The 18,794-nt window shown below is 39.0% G+C and overlaps 1 protein-coding gene across 2 annotated transcripts in view; it reads left to right on the forward strand.

The window, feature by feature from the left end:
* ADAMTSL1 (ADAMTS like 1) overlaps positions 1–18,794 on the forward strand; it is a 1,021,102-nt gene that overhangs the window by 638,694 nt on the left and 363,614 nt on the right. For both annotated transcript variants that reach the window (XM_060300968.1, XM_030840590.2), the window contains one exon: positions 13,883–14,119. In XM_060300968.1, the coding sequence (XP_060156951.1) occupies positions 13,883–14,119 (237 nt within the window). The remainder of the gene's footprint in view (positions 1–13,882; positions 14,120–18,794) is intronic.

Genomic DNA, 18,794 nt, shown 5'->3' on the forward strand with positions numbered 1-18,794 from the left:
GGACATTTAGGTTGCTTCCATGTCCTGGCTATTGTAAATAGTGCTGCAGTGAACACTGGGGTGCATGTATCTTTTGGAAGTATGGTTTTCTCTGGGTATATGCCCAGTAGTGAGATTGCTGGGTCATATGGTAGTTCTATTTTTAGTTTTTTAAGGAACATCCATACTGTTCTCCACAGTGGCTGTATCAATTTACTTTCCCACCAACAGTGCAAGAGGGTTCCCTTTTCTCCACACCCTCTCCAGTGTTTATTGTGTGTAGATTTTCTGATGATGGCCATTCTGACTGGTGTAAGGTGATACCTCATTGTAGTATTGATTTGCATTTCTCTAATAATTAGTGATGTTGAGCATCTTTTCATGTGCCTCTTGGCCATCTGTATGTCTTCTTTGGAGAAATGTCTATTTAGGTCTTCCACCCATTTTTTGATTAGGTTGTTTGTTTTTTTGATAGGGAGTATTCTAATTTCATTCTTTTACATGTAGCTGTCCAGTTTTTCAAGCACCACTTATTGAAGAGGCTGTCTTTTCTCCATTGTATATCTTGCCTCCTTTGTCATAGACTAGGTGACCATAGGTGTGTGGGTTTATCTGTGGGCTTTCTATCCTGTTCCATTGATCTATGTTTCTCTTTTTGTGCCAGTACCATACTCTCTTGATTACTGTAGCTTTGTAGTATAGTCTGAAGTCCAGGAGCCTGATTCCTCCAGCTCCAGTTTTCTTTCTCAAGATCATCAAGACCATTTTAAACTAAATTTTCCATTGTCCGTGTTGTGCGAATTGTGTCCTGAACTCTCGTGAGTCCCATTGTTAGGAATTCTGGAAGAGAATTCTAGCCCCATCCTTAACCCATAGCCAAGCTGAGATAGGCAAGTTTCCTTATTATTTCCCTTCATGAAGCTGAATTGGTTTGGTTTGTTGATATCAGCCCGTTTTATTTTTTTAAATAAACTTACAGCAGCTTTAGATTCACAGCAAAACTGATCAGAAAATACGGATCTCTCATGTGCCCCCTGCCCACCACATGCACAGCCTTCCACACTATCAACATTCCCCACCGGAGTGGTGTATTTATTTCAGTCAGTGAACCTACATTGACACATCATTATCACCTAAAGTCCATAGTTTACATTAGAGTTCACTCTTGATGTTGCACATTCTATGGGTTTGGACAAATGTATGACATGTATCCACCATTGTAGTTTTATAGAGAATATGATAATTCCACTGCCCTAAAAATCTTCTGTGCTTTGCCTATTCATTGCTCCCTCCTCCATACCCAGAAACCACTAATATTTTTACTATCTACATTTTTTGGCCTTTTCCAGAAGCTAAGTGTTTTGTTTCTTTTCCTAGTTTACTCTTTCTCTGAGGGTTTTGCTTAGGGTCTTGGCATTATGAGGGGATCTGATCCTCTTCCACATCTTGCAGTCTATACACTTTATCCATTGTCTCCTGCTCTTATAGCCTACTAAAATGGAAAGTTGTAAACCACCAGAAACCAACAGATCCTTTTTGGACAGCCATCAATTTCCTCTGTGAATTTATGCTTTCTCAAATTTTTTGTCTCTATGGAAACTTCCTTGCCAGTTCAGTTGTGCGTATAACATTTTTTTAAATGTTATTTTTACTTGAATGTAGAATTTTTAGGTGTTCTGTAGTGGGAAGCTTTGTCAAAATATCTGGCTCTATATCTTGTTGCATATGGAAGTCCCTTAATTCAATCCTTGACAGATATTTATTTAGCATTGATTTTGTGCCAGGCTGTTACTAGGCCCTTGGTAAACCAAGAATATAATATAGTGTGTTAAGTCCAAGGATGAAGGTATGTATAGGATTCTACGGCATGTCAGAGGGAGCTGCCTCTCTCAGCCTGAGGATAAGAAGTTGTTGTCGTAGAAGGAAACCAGGAAGTGATACTTAAGCTTTAAGGACTCAGCCAGGTGACTACAGGGAGGCCATGTTGGATAATGTAAGCCAGAGCAGCAGAGCACTGAGGGAATGGCAGCTATTCTGATATAAGGTGTGGGGTGGATGGAGAGAAGAGGGGAGATCTGAGGCTATGGAACGGGTAAAGCTAGGTCAGCTCCCTTCAGAAACCTGCTGAGGTATTTGTTGTATTGTCACACCATATAGAAGAGAGAAAGCAAACTGACCCCATAGCAAAACTGAAGACACTCAGGGGGAAACACAGTTTCAGCGGCCCTTTTCCTTCACTCCTTTTTCAGATTCAGCCTTAAAGGAGACCAGATAAGAAGGGAGGTGACTTCTGTCCAAAACTTATCCTCCAGTTTTGAATTGTCTGTCATTCTGCCTGTAATTCTATCGTTAGAATAAAAGCTTGATTTATGATCACAATACCTATCTTCCCCCTTTAAACTGTGAGCAATCATGAAGGCAGGGAGAATATCTGACCTTTCACTCTAGCCTAGTGCTCAGCTAGTGTCTCCGTGTTTTGTGAACACATGGAAATTCATAGCTATTGGGAGTGATTAATTAGAAAGCATTGTGATTCATCCAAACCTGACTGTAGATAGCTTGAATCAGTTTGCTTTCGTCGTCCCTCTTCCCTAGTACAGCCCACGGAAGGAAATGGAAGTTTTAGGGGAAGAGGAGAGGAAAATCAACTTGGAAGCCAAGGGCTCTTCAGGATGAGACTGGGGCTCAGGGGAAGTGCTTCAGGCTTCAGAGGACAACCTGAAAATACTGGGTTTTAGGGGTCAGGAAATATATTTCTCTAATTCTTTTTTGGTTTCTTAAAATATGTCCATAGTCCAAGATCAACAAACTAAGAAGCATGAGCGCACATAAACAAAGTCGAGTGTTGTCATCCATCAAACTTATAACCCAATACATTTGGCACAGGATAGTATTTGATTAGACTCATATGTTAAGACATTCATTTAGGTCCCTTTAATTAAAATTATGTGAAAACAACTAAATAAAGTAGTGCTAGAGGCAGCAAGGCAATGGGGAAGGCAAAGCTAGGTGAAACAAGCACTGTCTCAGGCTCCTCTGAAGCCCCCAGGAGCTGTATAATGCTCCCCTCCCTGGTGTTGGTAATATTAATAATACCTGACATTTATTGAGTGCTTACTATGTGCCAACGCTGATTTAAACGTTTTACTGGTACTAACTCATTTCTGTCCCATTTGCCTACAGAGCCACCGTGACAGTGCCAGTCCCCTTTATGCCAGGGTGAATATTGAGATCCTTCAGAGGGATAGACTTTTTTGGGGTGTTTTTAGGAACTGACGCATTTCACTGTGTTCTGAAAAGAGTGCCTAGCTGTCCAATTTATAGCTGCCAATTTGGAAGCTGGTAAGAAAAGCATTAAAGGAGCAGTGATGGACCCATCCTCTCGTGCAGGGTAAAGAGGAGGTTTGGGATGTGAAAAGAGAAGGCAGAGGTATGATTTGTGACAGCATGTAGGTCCTGGGCTCCTAGGAATGGAGAAAATAAGGAAATTTAGAAAGGGAACTGGGGAAAGATAGCAAACAATTTCTAGGTCCCACTTGACCACAGTAAACGGAAGGGTGGACTCTTTCTCTGGGAAGGTTTTACTCTACCCTACAGCAAACCTATGGGGGAGGGGGTCTCCCTTCTACCCAGGACCACTGCCTGACACCAATTGAGTTGAAACTCCCCACCCTGCTTGTTTTACTTTCTGCTTTGTTCTGATTCCATGGCTACCCAATTTTTCTAAGATAATCCCACTTTCAATGATTTCCCTGGTGTTGCCATAAGTATCCTCAAATTTATCAAGCATGAATTCTAACATTTGCTGTGGAAAGTATTGTCACCATACCCATGATGAAGCTTCCAGCCGCTTGAGAATACTTCATTTAAAAGGTCAGTTTATGTAGGAAATCATGAACGTGGGTGTCTGGAATAGGAATTCTGATCTAGAAGTTGGGAAGAGACAAGGGAAGGAAGAGAACGTCATTAAGCTCTTGATCGTTTTATCCATGGTAATCTTACTCTTTCCCCTCACTCCACAGTCTACAAGGAAAGACTCAGCTAATCTTCACTGGTACCATGTACAGTCTGAGGACATCTGAGTTCCTCTCTTTGGAAACCTGTCTCTTGCCAGGATGACTTGTATTTGTGGTCAGGGTTAGAATCTACCATCCAAACAGGAATCTGGCTGAGAGGAGGCACTATTCCATTCCACTGATTGGAGAATAGATGTCTTTCTCCTCTACCCATTGACCTGGAACCTTCTCCAAGTTGGGAAGCAGCTTCACTCCTAATATAAACTTCACTGAACTGACTGGATGATAATTCAAATAGCAGCCTGATGTCAGCTTTGTAGGAACTAACTCGGGAACCTTAAATTGCTTGCTTCAAAAAACATACCTATCGAGTGCCCAGAAGTATTTCAAGAACTCAAGGACAGAGGTATTTCAAGAGGTGTTCATGGTACTGTATTACATGCCTCCAAAAAAGAGCATTGATTAGATACAGTGCCAGGAAAACAGACAACAGTCAGGATTCAGTGACAGCCGAAAAGAAGTTAAGCTTGCAGGCAACACTAGGCAGTTTGTTATAGACTGGAATGGAGAAGAGGAGAAGAGAATACTATGGTCTTCTCTGAATTGTCTAACATGGTACACGTTTCTCCCCTATCTGAAAGTAGAGCATGCCTATGAAACCTTTTCTAGGTTGCAATGGCATAAAACAAAGAAGCAGTTACCTTAGGATGCATCTTGCTAACAGATGCACAGAATAAATGGAGGTAAAGCACGGATGCTCATAGACACCGTTCAAATGTAGGCTTGCTGCTGAGATGCAGAGTGTAGTTCCTGGGGAAGGAGCTTGGTGGTGCCACTTTCCCTGCTTGGGGTGGGTGTCTAGGCCTGCTGCAAAATAAACACTGGACATTATTTTGCTTTTCACCTCTTTTTGTAAAAGCAAAAATCCTCTTCGGATTTCTTTTGGTTGGCAAAAGCAGGTATTAATGTAAGGTCTTTCATAAAAGCAAAATGGCGTAAAGTGAACTTTGGAAAAGCGGGGGATGACTGTATTTATCTTTTTATTGCTCTGGATGGTATCTTTTTCCAGTTTTCATTAAGCAGCTGGCATAAGCACCGGAAGACAACTTCAGCCTCCGTATTTGCTCCTTTGTCATATATCAAGCTTTATTACCTTTCCCACTTATAAATAGAAACATAAAGAACTTGTTATGCAGCAGGCCCCAGCAGTAGTAACAGCTTAAGTGTTTACATGCTAAAATATTTCCCTTATATGAGTCCTTCCTTTAACCTGACTGTCCACCACAAACATTTTGGTAAATACAGTCTGAAAACAAACAAAAAAACCCTGTAGACTTGAATGCTTTTAAAATGAAATTGTATGCCATGTTCCAAAAAGGATTACAAATTACCACTTCAAATATGTTAATTTGGGGAGGGAGAGAACATTGATTTTAGACAATAATAAAAAATAGTAAAAAGTCAGAAATGCTGATTTAAGAAAAGATACTGCTAAATTGGAGCTAATTCAGAGAAAGGGACTAAAAACAATAAAAGCCCTCAGGAAATGAATATTTTCAAAATGGAGAGAATTTTAAGAGTCTAATATGACAAACAACAACCAGTCCTACAAATCCCTCAAGGGAATTGGATTCCAAAAGTCTGCATTGTTCAAAGGAGAAAAAAGAACCACACTGAAATAAAAGCTACCCAAACGGGGTAGGAAAAAAACGAACTTTTAAAATGAAATGTTTTAAATGTTTTTACTTAGATCAGCTCTCAAATGCCCGGAGACATTAAAAACTAGCCAAGCAGAGCATTTGTTTTCAGATAACAAGCTCTAATCAAGTAAGTAGGGTGGGGTTAATGATTTATTGTGTGATATATTTTGAGTCTCTTATGTCTGGACCTGGATAAACACATTTGGACTGGTTTAGAGCTCTTTAATATACCTGTAACCAGCATTCACTTAGTGGGCCCAGAGTAGGGCACACCCAAAGCTTGAATAAACTTAAGCGTTCCGTATTATTTTACAGGGTCACAAATCTGTAAAGATGTTATTTTATAGGGCCCGACCCTGATCCACAGTAAGGCGTTAAAATGGTTAATGATTCATTTTCATAGGCACTTACTTTCCAGAAGTATTGATGGTTTGGAAGGAAAATAAAGAAAATCTGTAAATCTTTTATACCAGGAAAAAAAAGGAACAAAACAAAGGACTCTTAAATATGTCTTATATATTATACATGAAAATATAGTGTCCCAAGAAAGTCTGTTGGTATTTTCAAATAGGAGGAAGAATGAGACAAGAGTGACCTTTACCTGCGGTGACACCACCTTCTTTCAAAATCGACCCCATTTTCTGTTCTCTGCACTGATAGTGGTGTGTTTGAGATTTAAATATTATGCTCTTGAAATATAATAGAATTGTCTCCATATAGACTGTCTAGACAGGGCAGGGACTATGTTTAATCTCAGTTTTCATAGCAGCTAGCAGTCTTGCACAAATAAATGCTTTTGATGATGATGTTGATGTTAGTATAAGCAGGTGGCCAAAATTTGGGTATAAAGCTGGATACCTTAACATTAGTGCTTTATAGTGCATGCATATAACAGTGAATGTTATATAAAATTTACAACTGTCGATTTATGGAATAATAAATTATTTCAGCACATTTTATGTTTCTTAATATTGCCCTATTAAGTTTGTTTACATGCTGGAGGAAACATCAATCTGCCTATTCAGAAAGTAGGCAAGAATCCCTACTCAATTTCCCTAGTGTCTGAAATAAAAAGTATTCTTGTAAATCTGTATTTCAAAAAAAGAAGAAAAAATAGATATTTCATCAAGATTTTCTAAGATTCCTTGATTAGGAAACTATCAAGATTTAGATTCCCTACAAGATTTTAAGAATAGGAGTTTCTACAATGAAAGACATGACTTCTGTTTTATGTATTTGATGTGTTAGTCATTCATTCTCAAAAAAATTTCTTTTGTGTACTGGTATATAATAGCTTGCGAGCCAAACAGTCAAAGATCCCCATCCTCCTGGAGCTTATACTTTAGTGGAAGGACACAGACAAAAAATAAGCATAATAAATAAGTAGATTATGCGGTGTACTTGAAGGTCATTAAGTGTGAAGGAAAAAAGGAAAAGTTGAGAGGATAAAAAGGAATCAGTAGTGGGAATTGCAATTTTGCATAGAAAAGTCAAGGTAGGTCTCATTGGGAAGGTGATATTTGAGCAAGACTTGATAGAGGTTGAGGTTAATTAGCCACCTGGAATCTGGGCAAAGAAAATTCTAGGCAGAAGGGATGGATAACGCATGTGTCCTAAAGTAAGTGTATTCCTGGAGTGTTCAAGGCGTAGTGGGAATCCGTGTGGCTGGAGCCAAGGGCATAAGGAAGACAGAAGGAGGTGATGGGGCCACATCCTGACCTCTGTCTGTGATGAGGGTTTTGGCTTTTAATCTGAGTGAAGTGAGGAGCCACGGCAGAGTTGTAGCTGAAATGTGACACAATCTGCTTTCTGCTTTAATAAGGTCATTCTGGCTGCTCTGACAGAAGTCTCTTGGAAAGCAAAGGTAGAAGAAGGAAGATCAGTTAGGAGACTATTGTAATAATGCAGGCAAGACACGACGGTGGCTTGGCCGAATTTGTGGTCAGATTCTGTATAATCTTATGTATAGAACCAGCATTTCCTGATGGATTGGATGTGAAAGTCAAGGATCATTCCAGGGCAGTGGTTGTCAAAGTGTGGTCACCAAACCAGCAATATCAGCATCACTGGGGAACCTGTTAAAAATGCCAGTTCCTTTGCCCCCCCCCCCCGCAAATCTACTGAATCAGAAACTCTGGAGTAGAGGTCCCCAAAGTTTTTGGCACCAGGGACCAGTTTCGTGGAAGACGATTTTTCCATGGGGGTTGGGGGACAGAGGGATATGGTTCAGGATGTAATGCGAGTGATGGGGAATGGCAGATGAAGCTTCGCTCACTCACCCACTACTCACCTCCTGCCGTGCAGCACGTTTCCCCTGCTCTGGAGGATGGGGCCCTAATAATCTGGTATTTTGATCAAGCCCTCCGGGTGATTCTGATGCACACTCAAGTGTAAGAACCGCTGCTTTAAGATTTGGGGCCTGAAAAGGATGGAATTGGCATTGACTGGGATGGTAAAGGCTTCAGAAGAAACAAATTCTGGGGAGGAAAGAGGGGATTGGGAATTCAAGTTTGGACATTATGATTTGTGATATCTTAGACATCCAGATGGTGAGAAAGCAGTTGTATATATGAGACTGGCGTTCAGGAGAAGGGAGTCTGATTTGGAAATAGAAATTGAAACATTAATTATGTTTCTGAGAATAAAATATCGTATTAGATTGGATTGCATCAGTGGATAATTACTGTTTAGTAGTCTCAGCTCAACTTCAAATAAAAGAGGCAGAAAGCCAAGTAGTAAAGCCAAAGTATATAAAAGAGGTGTCTACTCATGTGCTGAGATTTGAGAACTTTAGGGTGCATATTCTTCAGAGCTTCCATCTACTTACTGTGCAGGAATCTTTTATGGTAATCTTTTCCCATTTTCCCATCAGACCATTGAGAGTTCCTAATATTCTGAGGGTAAAACTTAGCACTAATAAAATTTTCTGAAGTCATCAAGTAGCTGATAAATTTCCATAGATGTTTTCATCATGGAGTCGCAATCTCAAATTTCTGGAGGATAGAATAGACACCTTATTAAGCAATTATAATTTTATTTTCTTGCACAGTAATTTTTATGGAGGGTGAGTGATTAGGACAGGATGGAGGGGAGACACGGAATTTGGAGGAACAGTTACGAGATAGGGAAATGCAGTGAGAAAGATAGATTTCTTCAGTTACTACAGTCCAAGCGGTCACCTAAATATAATTTCCAGTATTTTCTTGATACTATCAGGTATTAATATTGACTTTATAAATAAGACCAAAGAATCAGAATATGGCATCTCTACCATGGCACTCATATAATAATTTCAATGAAACAGCAAAATTAGGAGAAAAGGCCAACCACCAAATACTTAAGGATAGGGGTAGAGCAGAAGGGTATCCCTCAGGGAGGAAAATGTCATCTTGAAAAAGAGAAAAAGTTACGTTTCTCCTGACCCTGAATCTATATTTTCTCAGAACCATTTTAAAAGCCGTTCTGATTGCTACCACCCTTAGCTGCTGAGATTATCATCTTCTACATTTCACCCAGTGAGTAAACTCTGGGAAGCTTGACCCTCTTTTGTCCCACAATGTAATCTGATCCACCTGTCATCGTCAGGGGACATCTGGGATCCATCTTATCTTTCCCACTGGCTAGTTAATTAACCAGAAAAAGTTTTGAATTGGATTCATTTATGGCAGAACTCCACGGACTTTATGAATTATAATGGGAGTACATTAAAGGTCAGCTTTTATTTTTGTGCTTTTAAAGAAGAAAACTCTGACACGGTTAGGATTGAGTGCTTTAAAATTGGAGAGAAAAAGTATTATATTGTATTAAATGGCTAACTGCAGTAATTCATGGGATCATCTGACTATGTTAAATAAAATATTTTTTTTTCAGAGTGAGGAAGCCCTAGCTCAGTAGCCTGACACAGAGTTGTCAATCGTCAGGCATTACAGTTAGTTGGAAATAGACAGAAGGCCAAGAAATGCATTCCTTTGCTCTCTCTTGCTCTGTTTCTACTGGACAGTGTTTCTGGCTGAAAGCTGGGGGTCTTAGTCCAGAGCATCTTTCCCACACTATTATTTTTTGCCAGGTTCTTGGTGGGGGATGTGTCTAGTTCAGATAGCTATGAGAATTTTCAGCAATTTTATTTGTCTTCATCATTAGTACCTATGAGATATTTCAAAGATGATGCCCAGCATAGGATGTTAAATATTTTTCAAAGCAGTTAGGTTTATCAGTTTCTAAATCTAACTTTTAGGAGGATCAAGAACTATAGTGGGTTTCATGCATCAAATTATAATTCAAAACTAAAAACTTTGTACATGATGAATCTGTATACAAGTAAGGGTTATTGTCATTATTATTATGATACTTGTGGGACAAGAAACTATGATGACTTTGCTTGAGTTTCCACTCCTGCAGCTGGGTGATTCCAGATGCATCAGGAGTTCAGTGAGTGTCTTGAACTATGCTTGAGATGTTTTGGGTTCAACAAAAGAAGCGTTTGCCAAATCCTTCTTCCCTTAATTTTTAAACATGTGTATTTCAAGGGAAATTTGATTCATATGTTTCTGATTCATTTACACTTAAATCATGAAAATGTTATTTTGTAAGAGCGATTTGATGTCCAAGAAGCTTTCTGAACCTGTTTTATAAGCCTTCTTGAGTCGTTTTTCTTAAAACAGGAAGTTGCATTTTGCCAAGTACAAATAAACTCAAACATTAAGAAGGTTCAAGTTCAGTTTCCAACTCTGAACTCCAGGTTTTAAGTGCATTCTCAATTTAGCAAAATATATATTCCCACCCCTACAGAAGTAGGGGCAGGAGGAAAGACCATAGTGATAAAAGTGAGTAAAGGTGTTCGCAAGCATTATTATTCTCAGAGACATTTCTCCGGTTGTGAAAGTTTATAAAAACCTATAGCAGGTGTTCTCAGAGCTAGTAGATATAGGTGAATGGCAAACAGGAACATCTGTCTGCCTGTTGATTCTCTGTGATGTGTTTAGATATGTCTACTTTTTTGTCACTGAAAAGAAAAACCAAAAAGTCTTAATAGTTTAGCTTCACTTTTTAGTAATTTTACTTTTGACTGACTTTCAGTCTTATTTATTTTAGTAAAGGTGGGAAGACTCAACACATTTTGTTGAACAGCGGGGACTCATAAGAGACTCTGTAGGAGTTTTATGTCTGTACTAAGATGATGTAACATCAATTTTAAAATGTAATTGACACTCCTTTCTTGCAATTGGATAAATACAGAAAAGTATCTCAGGTTCATACTCAGAGGTCTCTTAATTATATATTATCCTTCTTACTTAATGCAGAGGTGATTCAACCTGACCCTGAAATTCCCTTATAGCTGATTCACTTTTATTTATAGAAAAAGAAGGTAAAAGTAATTATGAGGGAAGTTTGGGACCATTCTAAACAGTTTGCTCTGTATTCTGCTCTATTGAGTCCACTTCAGTATTTCTTCTGTTCTACTGAGTAATCAGCTGACTCTTGGAATGACAGGTATTATGCAACTGAAAACACTTTATTTAAAACTTATTAATTAAACTATCAGTTCAACTGTGGAAGCCCCCATGCAGCAGCCACTAGGGAAACGTGTTAATCATATAAAGCTGGTTTTATTAAACTTGCTAAACAAGGGGAAGAAGCACCTTGACAGCCGGTAGTTTCTCAGATGGGGGAATTTAGGGAAGAAGACTCGTAGAGTTTGGGGCTGTAGTTAATCACAGGGTTATTTCAGGACAGAAGCTAGTAAATGAGGTCTAGTTGAAGAATGATAGGATTTGTAAACTGGGCAAGCTGTGGTCTTGCCTTTGGAACATAAGTTCATGAATAATTAATGTTAAGTTTGTTTGTGTTCTTATCTTGGAACACATCGTCTGAAAGGAGATGGGGTTAAACATTTGAGTTCAGATAGTTTGTGTTGCATCATACAATTTACCTGTTTTGTGATTTATAGCATAGGTTTGCAGATTGTGAGTTTTGTTTTATTTCTTACAACAAACAACTATCACAACAAAGTGTAACACACACTTATTGACTGGTTTAATGATCTTTAAATTTTTTTCAGACAGTATTCAAAATCACTTAAGCCTTGTTGGGTACCCATGTATACTTTATTTATTTAAAGAGTAAATAAAATTTATTCTTTTCCTTTAGTATTACATTTTATTCACTCTGAGAACACATATGATACTAACAATAAAATACCTTTCAGAATTTATATTGTTTTTTGTTTCTGTTTTTGTTTTTTGCGGTATGCGGGCCTCTCACCGTTGTGGCCTCTCCCGTTGCGGAGCACAGGCTCCGGACGGGCAGGCTCAGCGGCCATAGGCTCACGGGCCCAGCCGCTCTGCGGCGTGTGGGATCCTCCCAGACCGGGGCACGAACCCGCGTGCCCTGCACCGGCAGATGAACTCTCAACCACTGTGCCACCAGGGAAGCCCGAGAATTTATATTGTATTTTGAGCTAGTTTAATTTCAACTGAAATAAGTAATTGTTTACACCCATTTTGCCTAGGAAGAATTAATGCTTTCTGAAATATTAAAGGCTTACATGCTACTTAATAGTAACACTGAAATTTGAGGAAAGAGTCAGGATTTCATTTTATAAAATAGCATAATGTTATTCTCACAATGCTTATTTAAATGTAAATAGATTTTCAGAGGAAGAAACCTTGTAAAAGAGAACTCTTAAAAGTGGTAATGTAGTAATCAGGAACTGCTAAAAGGCTACGTGAAAATTCATTATTTAAGATAAAAAATTTTAATGAAAGTCTTCCCTGTCATTAATATCCATCCTTGTAGATGGATATTCTACAATCTTCCATAATAAATCCTAATCTGAATGCATGTACCATAAAATAGACCTACTTATCAAACAGCTTCTCCGAGGGATAGGTGATATTTGTCTTTTTAAAATTAAATCATAATTGTTTTCACTATAGTTTATCATTTATTAGATAATAGCCATGGTTAGTTATGGTTTTACATTTTAAAATTCCATTTATAAAATATACATGTAGGGCTTCCCTGGTGGCGCAGTGGTTCAGAGTCCGCCTGCCGATGCAGGGGACACGGGTTCGTGCCCCGGTCCGGGAGGATCCCACATGCAGCAGAGCGGCTAGGCCCGTGAGCCATGGCCGCTGAGCCTGCGCGTCCGGAGCCTGTGCTCCGCAACGGGAGAGGCCACGGCAGCGAGAGGCCCGCGTACAGGAGAAAAAAAAAAAAAAACATATATATATATATACACACACACACACACACACATGTAAAACATTCTTGTTTTCTGCTGGTCTCATACAGTGTGATTTCAAATTCAGAGACTTTCCTAATTCTCCAACAACACTTTCTCTTCACTGGCTTCATTAAATAATCACAATAATAGCTACCATGTACTGTCTTCCTTGTGCCAGTATATGGCCAACAAAAGCTCATGAAATTCTGACTATGACCTTGAGAGCTGAGTATTATCATTGCCTCTGTTCTAAACACAAGGAAACATAGGCCCATAGAGACCCACCATATTGCATCCAACTCCCATCTGAGGAGGGAGTCCAAGACATTCAGCCATGCTGCCTGAAGCCAAAGAAATTCAGGTGTAAATGCTGTTTTCTCTCTTTTGGTCTCCCTGTTTAATTCTGGATACTGTGTAGCCTAAGTATACTGCTTTAGAAAAAAACTCACAAACAACCCCACAAAAAAATTTTGAACGAAATCATCATAACTTTTTGCTCCTAGTTGCTAAAATAACATTTTGTCATAGCTTTTGGTATCAGAACTGAAAATGACAGTGATACTTTTAACTAACCCTGTGACTATACTCAGTTCTACTTAAATTACAAGGAAACAAAAATATTACAATGTGGAGGGACTCCATGGACAAATAAACATCTTTGAGAAAATATATTTCAGGGTGGTTACTTTCCTAACTAGTATCCATCAGATCTATTTCAAGCTGGTTTCTTTCCCATTTCACTTCTATCAGAAAATATATTTCCAGGTGGTGACTTTTCTCAAATCTCTACCTCCTGTGGGCCAAATAATCATATAACCTTTCAGATGCTACGGGAGGGTCCATCTGTAACGACAGAACATTTGCTTTGTTTCCTAAGACCTGGAGCACATAGCTGCTCTAGTGTTCTGTTTGAGGCTGTTCTCCTAACCTGTGCTTCTCCCTTCCCTCTTTGTCTTCTCCAGGACTGCCCACCAGAAGCAGGTGATTTCCGAGCGCAGCAGTGCTCAGCTCATAATGATGTCAAGCACCATGGCCAGTTTTATGAATGGCTTCCTGTGTCTAACGACCCCGACAACCCATGTTCCCTCAAGTGCCAGGCCAAAGAAACAGCCCTGGTTGTTGAACTTGCACCTAAAGTCTTAGACGGGACTCGCTGCTACACAGAATCTTTGGATATGTGCATCAGCGGTTTGTGCCAAGTAAGTGCTGGCTTCTTTTCATTCTATTTTTCCAGAGGGTTTTGTGTCAGTAGCTTTTGAGTAGTCCTGCTATCTGAATCAGTGGTACTTTTTCTAGAGTTTACAAACGATGACCCATTTGAAAATTGAGGTTCAGCTTCAGTTAAAGCTACAAGAGCTGTATTATGTGTTAAGGAAAAGTGGACTAGAGTTTCTTCTTCCTTTGAGTCTCACTTCAATATAGAAGAACCAAAATTCTTCAACATTGTGTATCACTTTTGTACTAGACTCTGAAATGACCTCTACCTTGGTTGTCCCTGAAATAACGTGGGATGTGTGTGTGTGTTTATCTGTATTCAGAGGCATCAACTTTCGTTTACTTAGAGCTTCAGAATCGCTCAGGTGAGACTGGCTCTAAAATCTCCACGTACACTGTACGAGAACTTGTTGCTTCTCTATCGTGACTACAGTTATGCTGAAAATTTAGACAAATTGTAGGAAAAGGCATGGCAGTGTCAACTAGGTCGAATTCAGCCAGGTAAATCTTTAACAGGGAGAGCAAAGAGATTTGATTTCTGGTATCAATTTTTCAATGTCTACTTTAGGTGGGGAGTTAGTAAGGTGAGGGAGAGTTAATGTTTGCCATCTTGAGTTCAAAGTCTAGGCTTTGGATTAGAATGACCAGCCTAGCTTTTGGAGCAAGCAGTTGCTACCGTTTCCTGTGTGCTATACTTGACGATTATACTTTTAAATTTCACGTAGTAGACAATTTGAGAATCTTTGCCTCTCCCAAGAAGACATTGGTTGAAATGTTTCTCTCTTCAGAATTTCTGATATCACAACTAGCCGTATAAGAATAAACCTAAAATGTCTTTCAGTAATTTGTTGTTTCAAATTCACATGTTTATTTAAAAGCTAAATCTGTTTTCAGATGTAAAAGGAATAGTCGTAGTGTGAATGACTGCAAGAGGTATGAGACGTCCTACGAGGTTCTGTGTAGATGAGAGAGAGACAGACATACTAAACCTTCATGAGGTCTAGAGTCATGAGACAAATAAGTTGTGACAAGTCCAAGCACTTCTTGGATAGGAGGATGGAGTGATATTTACATATCAGTAACTATTTTACTATTTTAAAGCTAGGAAAGGCCTAAGAGGTGATCTAATCAACATCCTAAAAAGCAGTATATTTGAACCGTTTGTGATACTTGGTATTTGCTTCCTTCTCTAGAACTCTCAGTGGTGTTGAGATGTAATTATGGAATCTACAAAAGCTATGGGAATGACAGAGAATTGTAAAGCAAATATATACAGAAAGGGACTATGTTGTAGGGAATGGCAAATAAACATAATAATAATTTCTTAAGTATGTGTAGTGTTTGAACAAAGAAAGACAGGGGCTTCCCTGGTGGCGCAGTGGTTGAGAGTCCGCCTGCCGATGCAGGGGACACGGGTTTGTGCCCCAGTCCGGGAAGATCCCACATGCCGCGGAGCGGCTGGGCCCGTGAGCCATGGCTGCTGAGCCTGCGCATCCGGAGCCTGTGCTCCGCAACGGGAGAGGCCACAACAGTGAGAGGCCCATGTACCACAAAAAAAAAAAAAAAAAGACAGATTTCCATTTTGTAAATGAGAAAAAACCAGGGACCAGAAAAGTTGTGTGATTTTCTGAAAGTTATATGGTTGGTCATGGAAGAAATGGGATTAAATTTCAGGTTCCCTGATATCTAGTCCAGAGTCGTGGGTACTATATTATACTGATGAATGAACCAAAATAAACAAGATTGGCCTGCAAATTAGGTTTCATTTGTTTCTGCTGCATGGGAATTCAATGTGGCCTCTTTTTTTCCTAAACTAACCCCGCCAAATGGCTTCATGTAACTTGGCAACTGAAGCAAGAATAATCATGCCTCCTCAACTTAGATTCTTATAAGTGTGACCTGTTAGATTTGGGGACAAATGTAAATTAGAGAATATCTGAATAGAATGGTGATGTACATAGAAATTGTAATTAGTTATTATTCTTTTCTTCATTTATTTGTCTTGTTAGAGGCAATAGTAAGGTAAAGGGATGGAAGAGTTCAGATTGCATTTAGATTCTAACAAGTAGTTTGGCCAGAGAGCAGGATACCCCCCAGGTACTCAGTAAGGAGAGAGAGAGGTATTTTGGGAGAAAATCATGGTGTCTTGAAATGGCAGACAAGACCATGATCAGCAGTGGGTGGCCAAGAAAGAGTTTTAGTGGAGAATAGACATAACCCTAGCTCTGCTTTAGAAAGATGAATATAGCTGCAGTTACAGGATGCTTGAAGTGGAGTGAGGACCACTTTCAGGACCCCGGAGGCAAAGAGACCAGCTGAAAAGGAGGCTCTTAGAGCAGCCAAAGTGAGGAGAAGCATGAACCTTGGGCCAGGCCAGTGACAGCGGGAACAGAAAGGAAACAATGTCTAAAACCAAGAAGGAGTTTTCATTTTGACTATAACCAGAGCAGGGGAATAGTTGTTAAAAAAAAAAAAAAATCAAATCACTCATGCTCAGGGAATCAAAAACGACCACTTAATATGAATTTGTAAGTGATATCATTTTTAGATCCTTGCTACCATTACCATAATGGCCTTTTTTTATGATTAAAAACTACTTGATTTTTAAAGAGGAGGGAAGGAGCTGAAAGAGAGCAATGTGAGAGAAAGACAGCAAGGTGAGAGAGGAATATGATAGAAGTTTTCCCAAATGGATAACAATCCTAAAGGTTTACTTGGCTTTGCCAATAATACGTTTGACGTTATCAAAACAATTAAAAAATTTTTCTTATCCACAAAAAAATGATAGCGGAATAACGATGGACTACTTAAATGCAGTATATACTTTTTCAGAAGAACAAGAGTGAGGTTAGTCAACAAAAGAAAAGCACTCACCGCTACCCTGAAAGAGTGGACAGCCGTAAATTCCATCCTACTTAGAAAAAAGTTCCTTTATTTAGGTTGCATCTGTATATCGGTGATTAGCATTTGTGGTCTTTGGTAAGAAACATTAAGAAGTCATATGTTCATAATCTTAAAAACACTGTCAAAAATCTTAATGCTAGCTTAAATGTACAGTTTTTGTAAAGAGCTTCTCCTGGCTTCCTGAAAAAAGTCATCTCCTCTGCCCCATTTTCCCTTCCCTTCCATTTCTACCCCATTTTGGGGGAATTCTCAGCTCTTTTACTGGCTTCATTGTTGTCTTATTATCACTTTTTGTTGGTAAGCTGCTTCAAATAATTTTGATGCTAGACAGATATAAATTATAAACTGTAGAGAAGCAAATGCCTAGCTTTGGCTATAGTCTTACCTTGACAGAAAATGGCAGCGTAACTAAGAGATTTGTCGTTTTTAAATACTAGTTATTTCAGTTATGCCTGTTTAATACTCAACTAAAATCCACTTCCTCAAAACCATCTGAGGCTCTAACTCTTAAATAAAACTATGGAGACTTTGACTTTTAGAGTCAAAAGGTACCTTAGCAATTTACAAATATAACTATTTCACAGAGGAGGGAACTGGGACCTGCAGACAGTTCCAAAAGTCGTAAATGAGGGGGTTATCTGTCGTGAATTTGCTTCAGGAAAATTCTAGGATCATTGCTACTTATAAGAGATACCTTATTCGGTAACATTAGGCATTGTATTAAGCGGTATATTCACTGTAATAGTAGTAGTAATAATAATAATAAAATATCCTCCATTTTCTCGTAACTACCATATCTAGGCACTTTACGTATATTTTTTTAAATATTTACAACTCTGCATATTAGGTGGCATTATCCTCATTTCACAGATGAAGGACTGAGGCTCAGGTATATTATAGGACTCGCTCAGAAGTACCCAGCTCTGACTCCAAAGCCCTTATTCTTCCTGGTGAGGCTAGCTGGACAGAGGCAGTGTGATGTTGAGTACGGGTTCCCAAACTTGACTGCCCTCCAGAATCCCTTGGAGAGCTCTTAAAAGGTATGACCCTTAGGCCCTCCTCCAGAAATTCAGGTTTATCCATTTGATGTTTTTCAAACACTCTCCCTATGACCCTAGTGTTTGGCCAGATTTATGAACCACTCGCCAATTAGAAAGCAGATAGCATTTAAAGTCACAAGATACAGATTACAATCTGGATTTTCTTTAATGATCTGTGTAATCTTGATCAAGTTGCTTACCCTTCCTAAATTCTATTTTTACTCTGCAAAATAAGATTATCTTGCAGACTGCAGAGCACCAAGTGAGATAATTCATATGAAATGCTTAATAAACTGTCAAGTGCTGTGGAAAAGTAGAGTACCCTGAACATTTTGAACTGCAAAATATATTAATGTAGTGGTTCCCTGTGTGGAACTTCATAACGCTGTAACAGTTCAAAAAAGTTTATAGAATGAGATAAAGTAACCTACTTCTTATTCTGCTAAGAAGAAAGGGAGACCTTCTATCATGTACTTTCACCATCGTTTCATAAATGAAGTTTTAATAACAAGAAAGCAACAAGAACCTGATTTCAGAATGAAGGACAAACCTTTAAATTGAATATTGTTTGCCTTATGAGAAAGTTACTACCCTGTACTTATTTTTCATTCTTTCTCCAGAGCACAGAAATTGTTACTAAGAGTGAAAGCACTACCTTTGAGATCATCTAGTCCAGCCCTGAGAAATATTGCTGTGCTAGGTTATGCGATTTTCC

The sequence above is a fragment of the Globicephala melas genome, chromosome 6 (assembly GCF_963455315.2).
Source record: "Globicephala melas chromosome 6, mGloMel1.2, whole genome shotgun sequence".
Lineage (NCBI taxonomy): Eukaryota > Metazoa > Chordata > Mammalia > Artiodactyla > Delphinidae > Globicephala > Globicephala melas.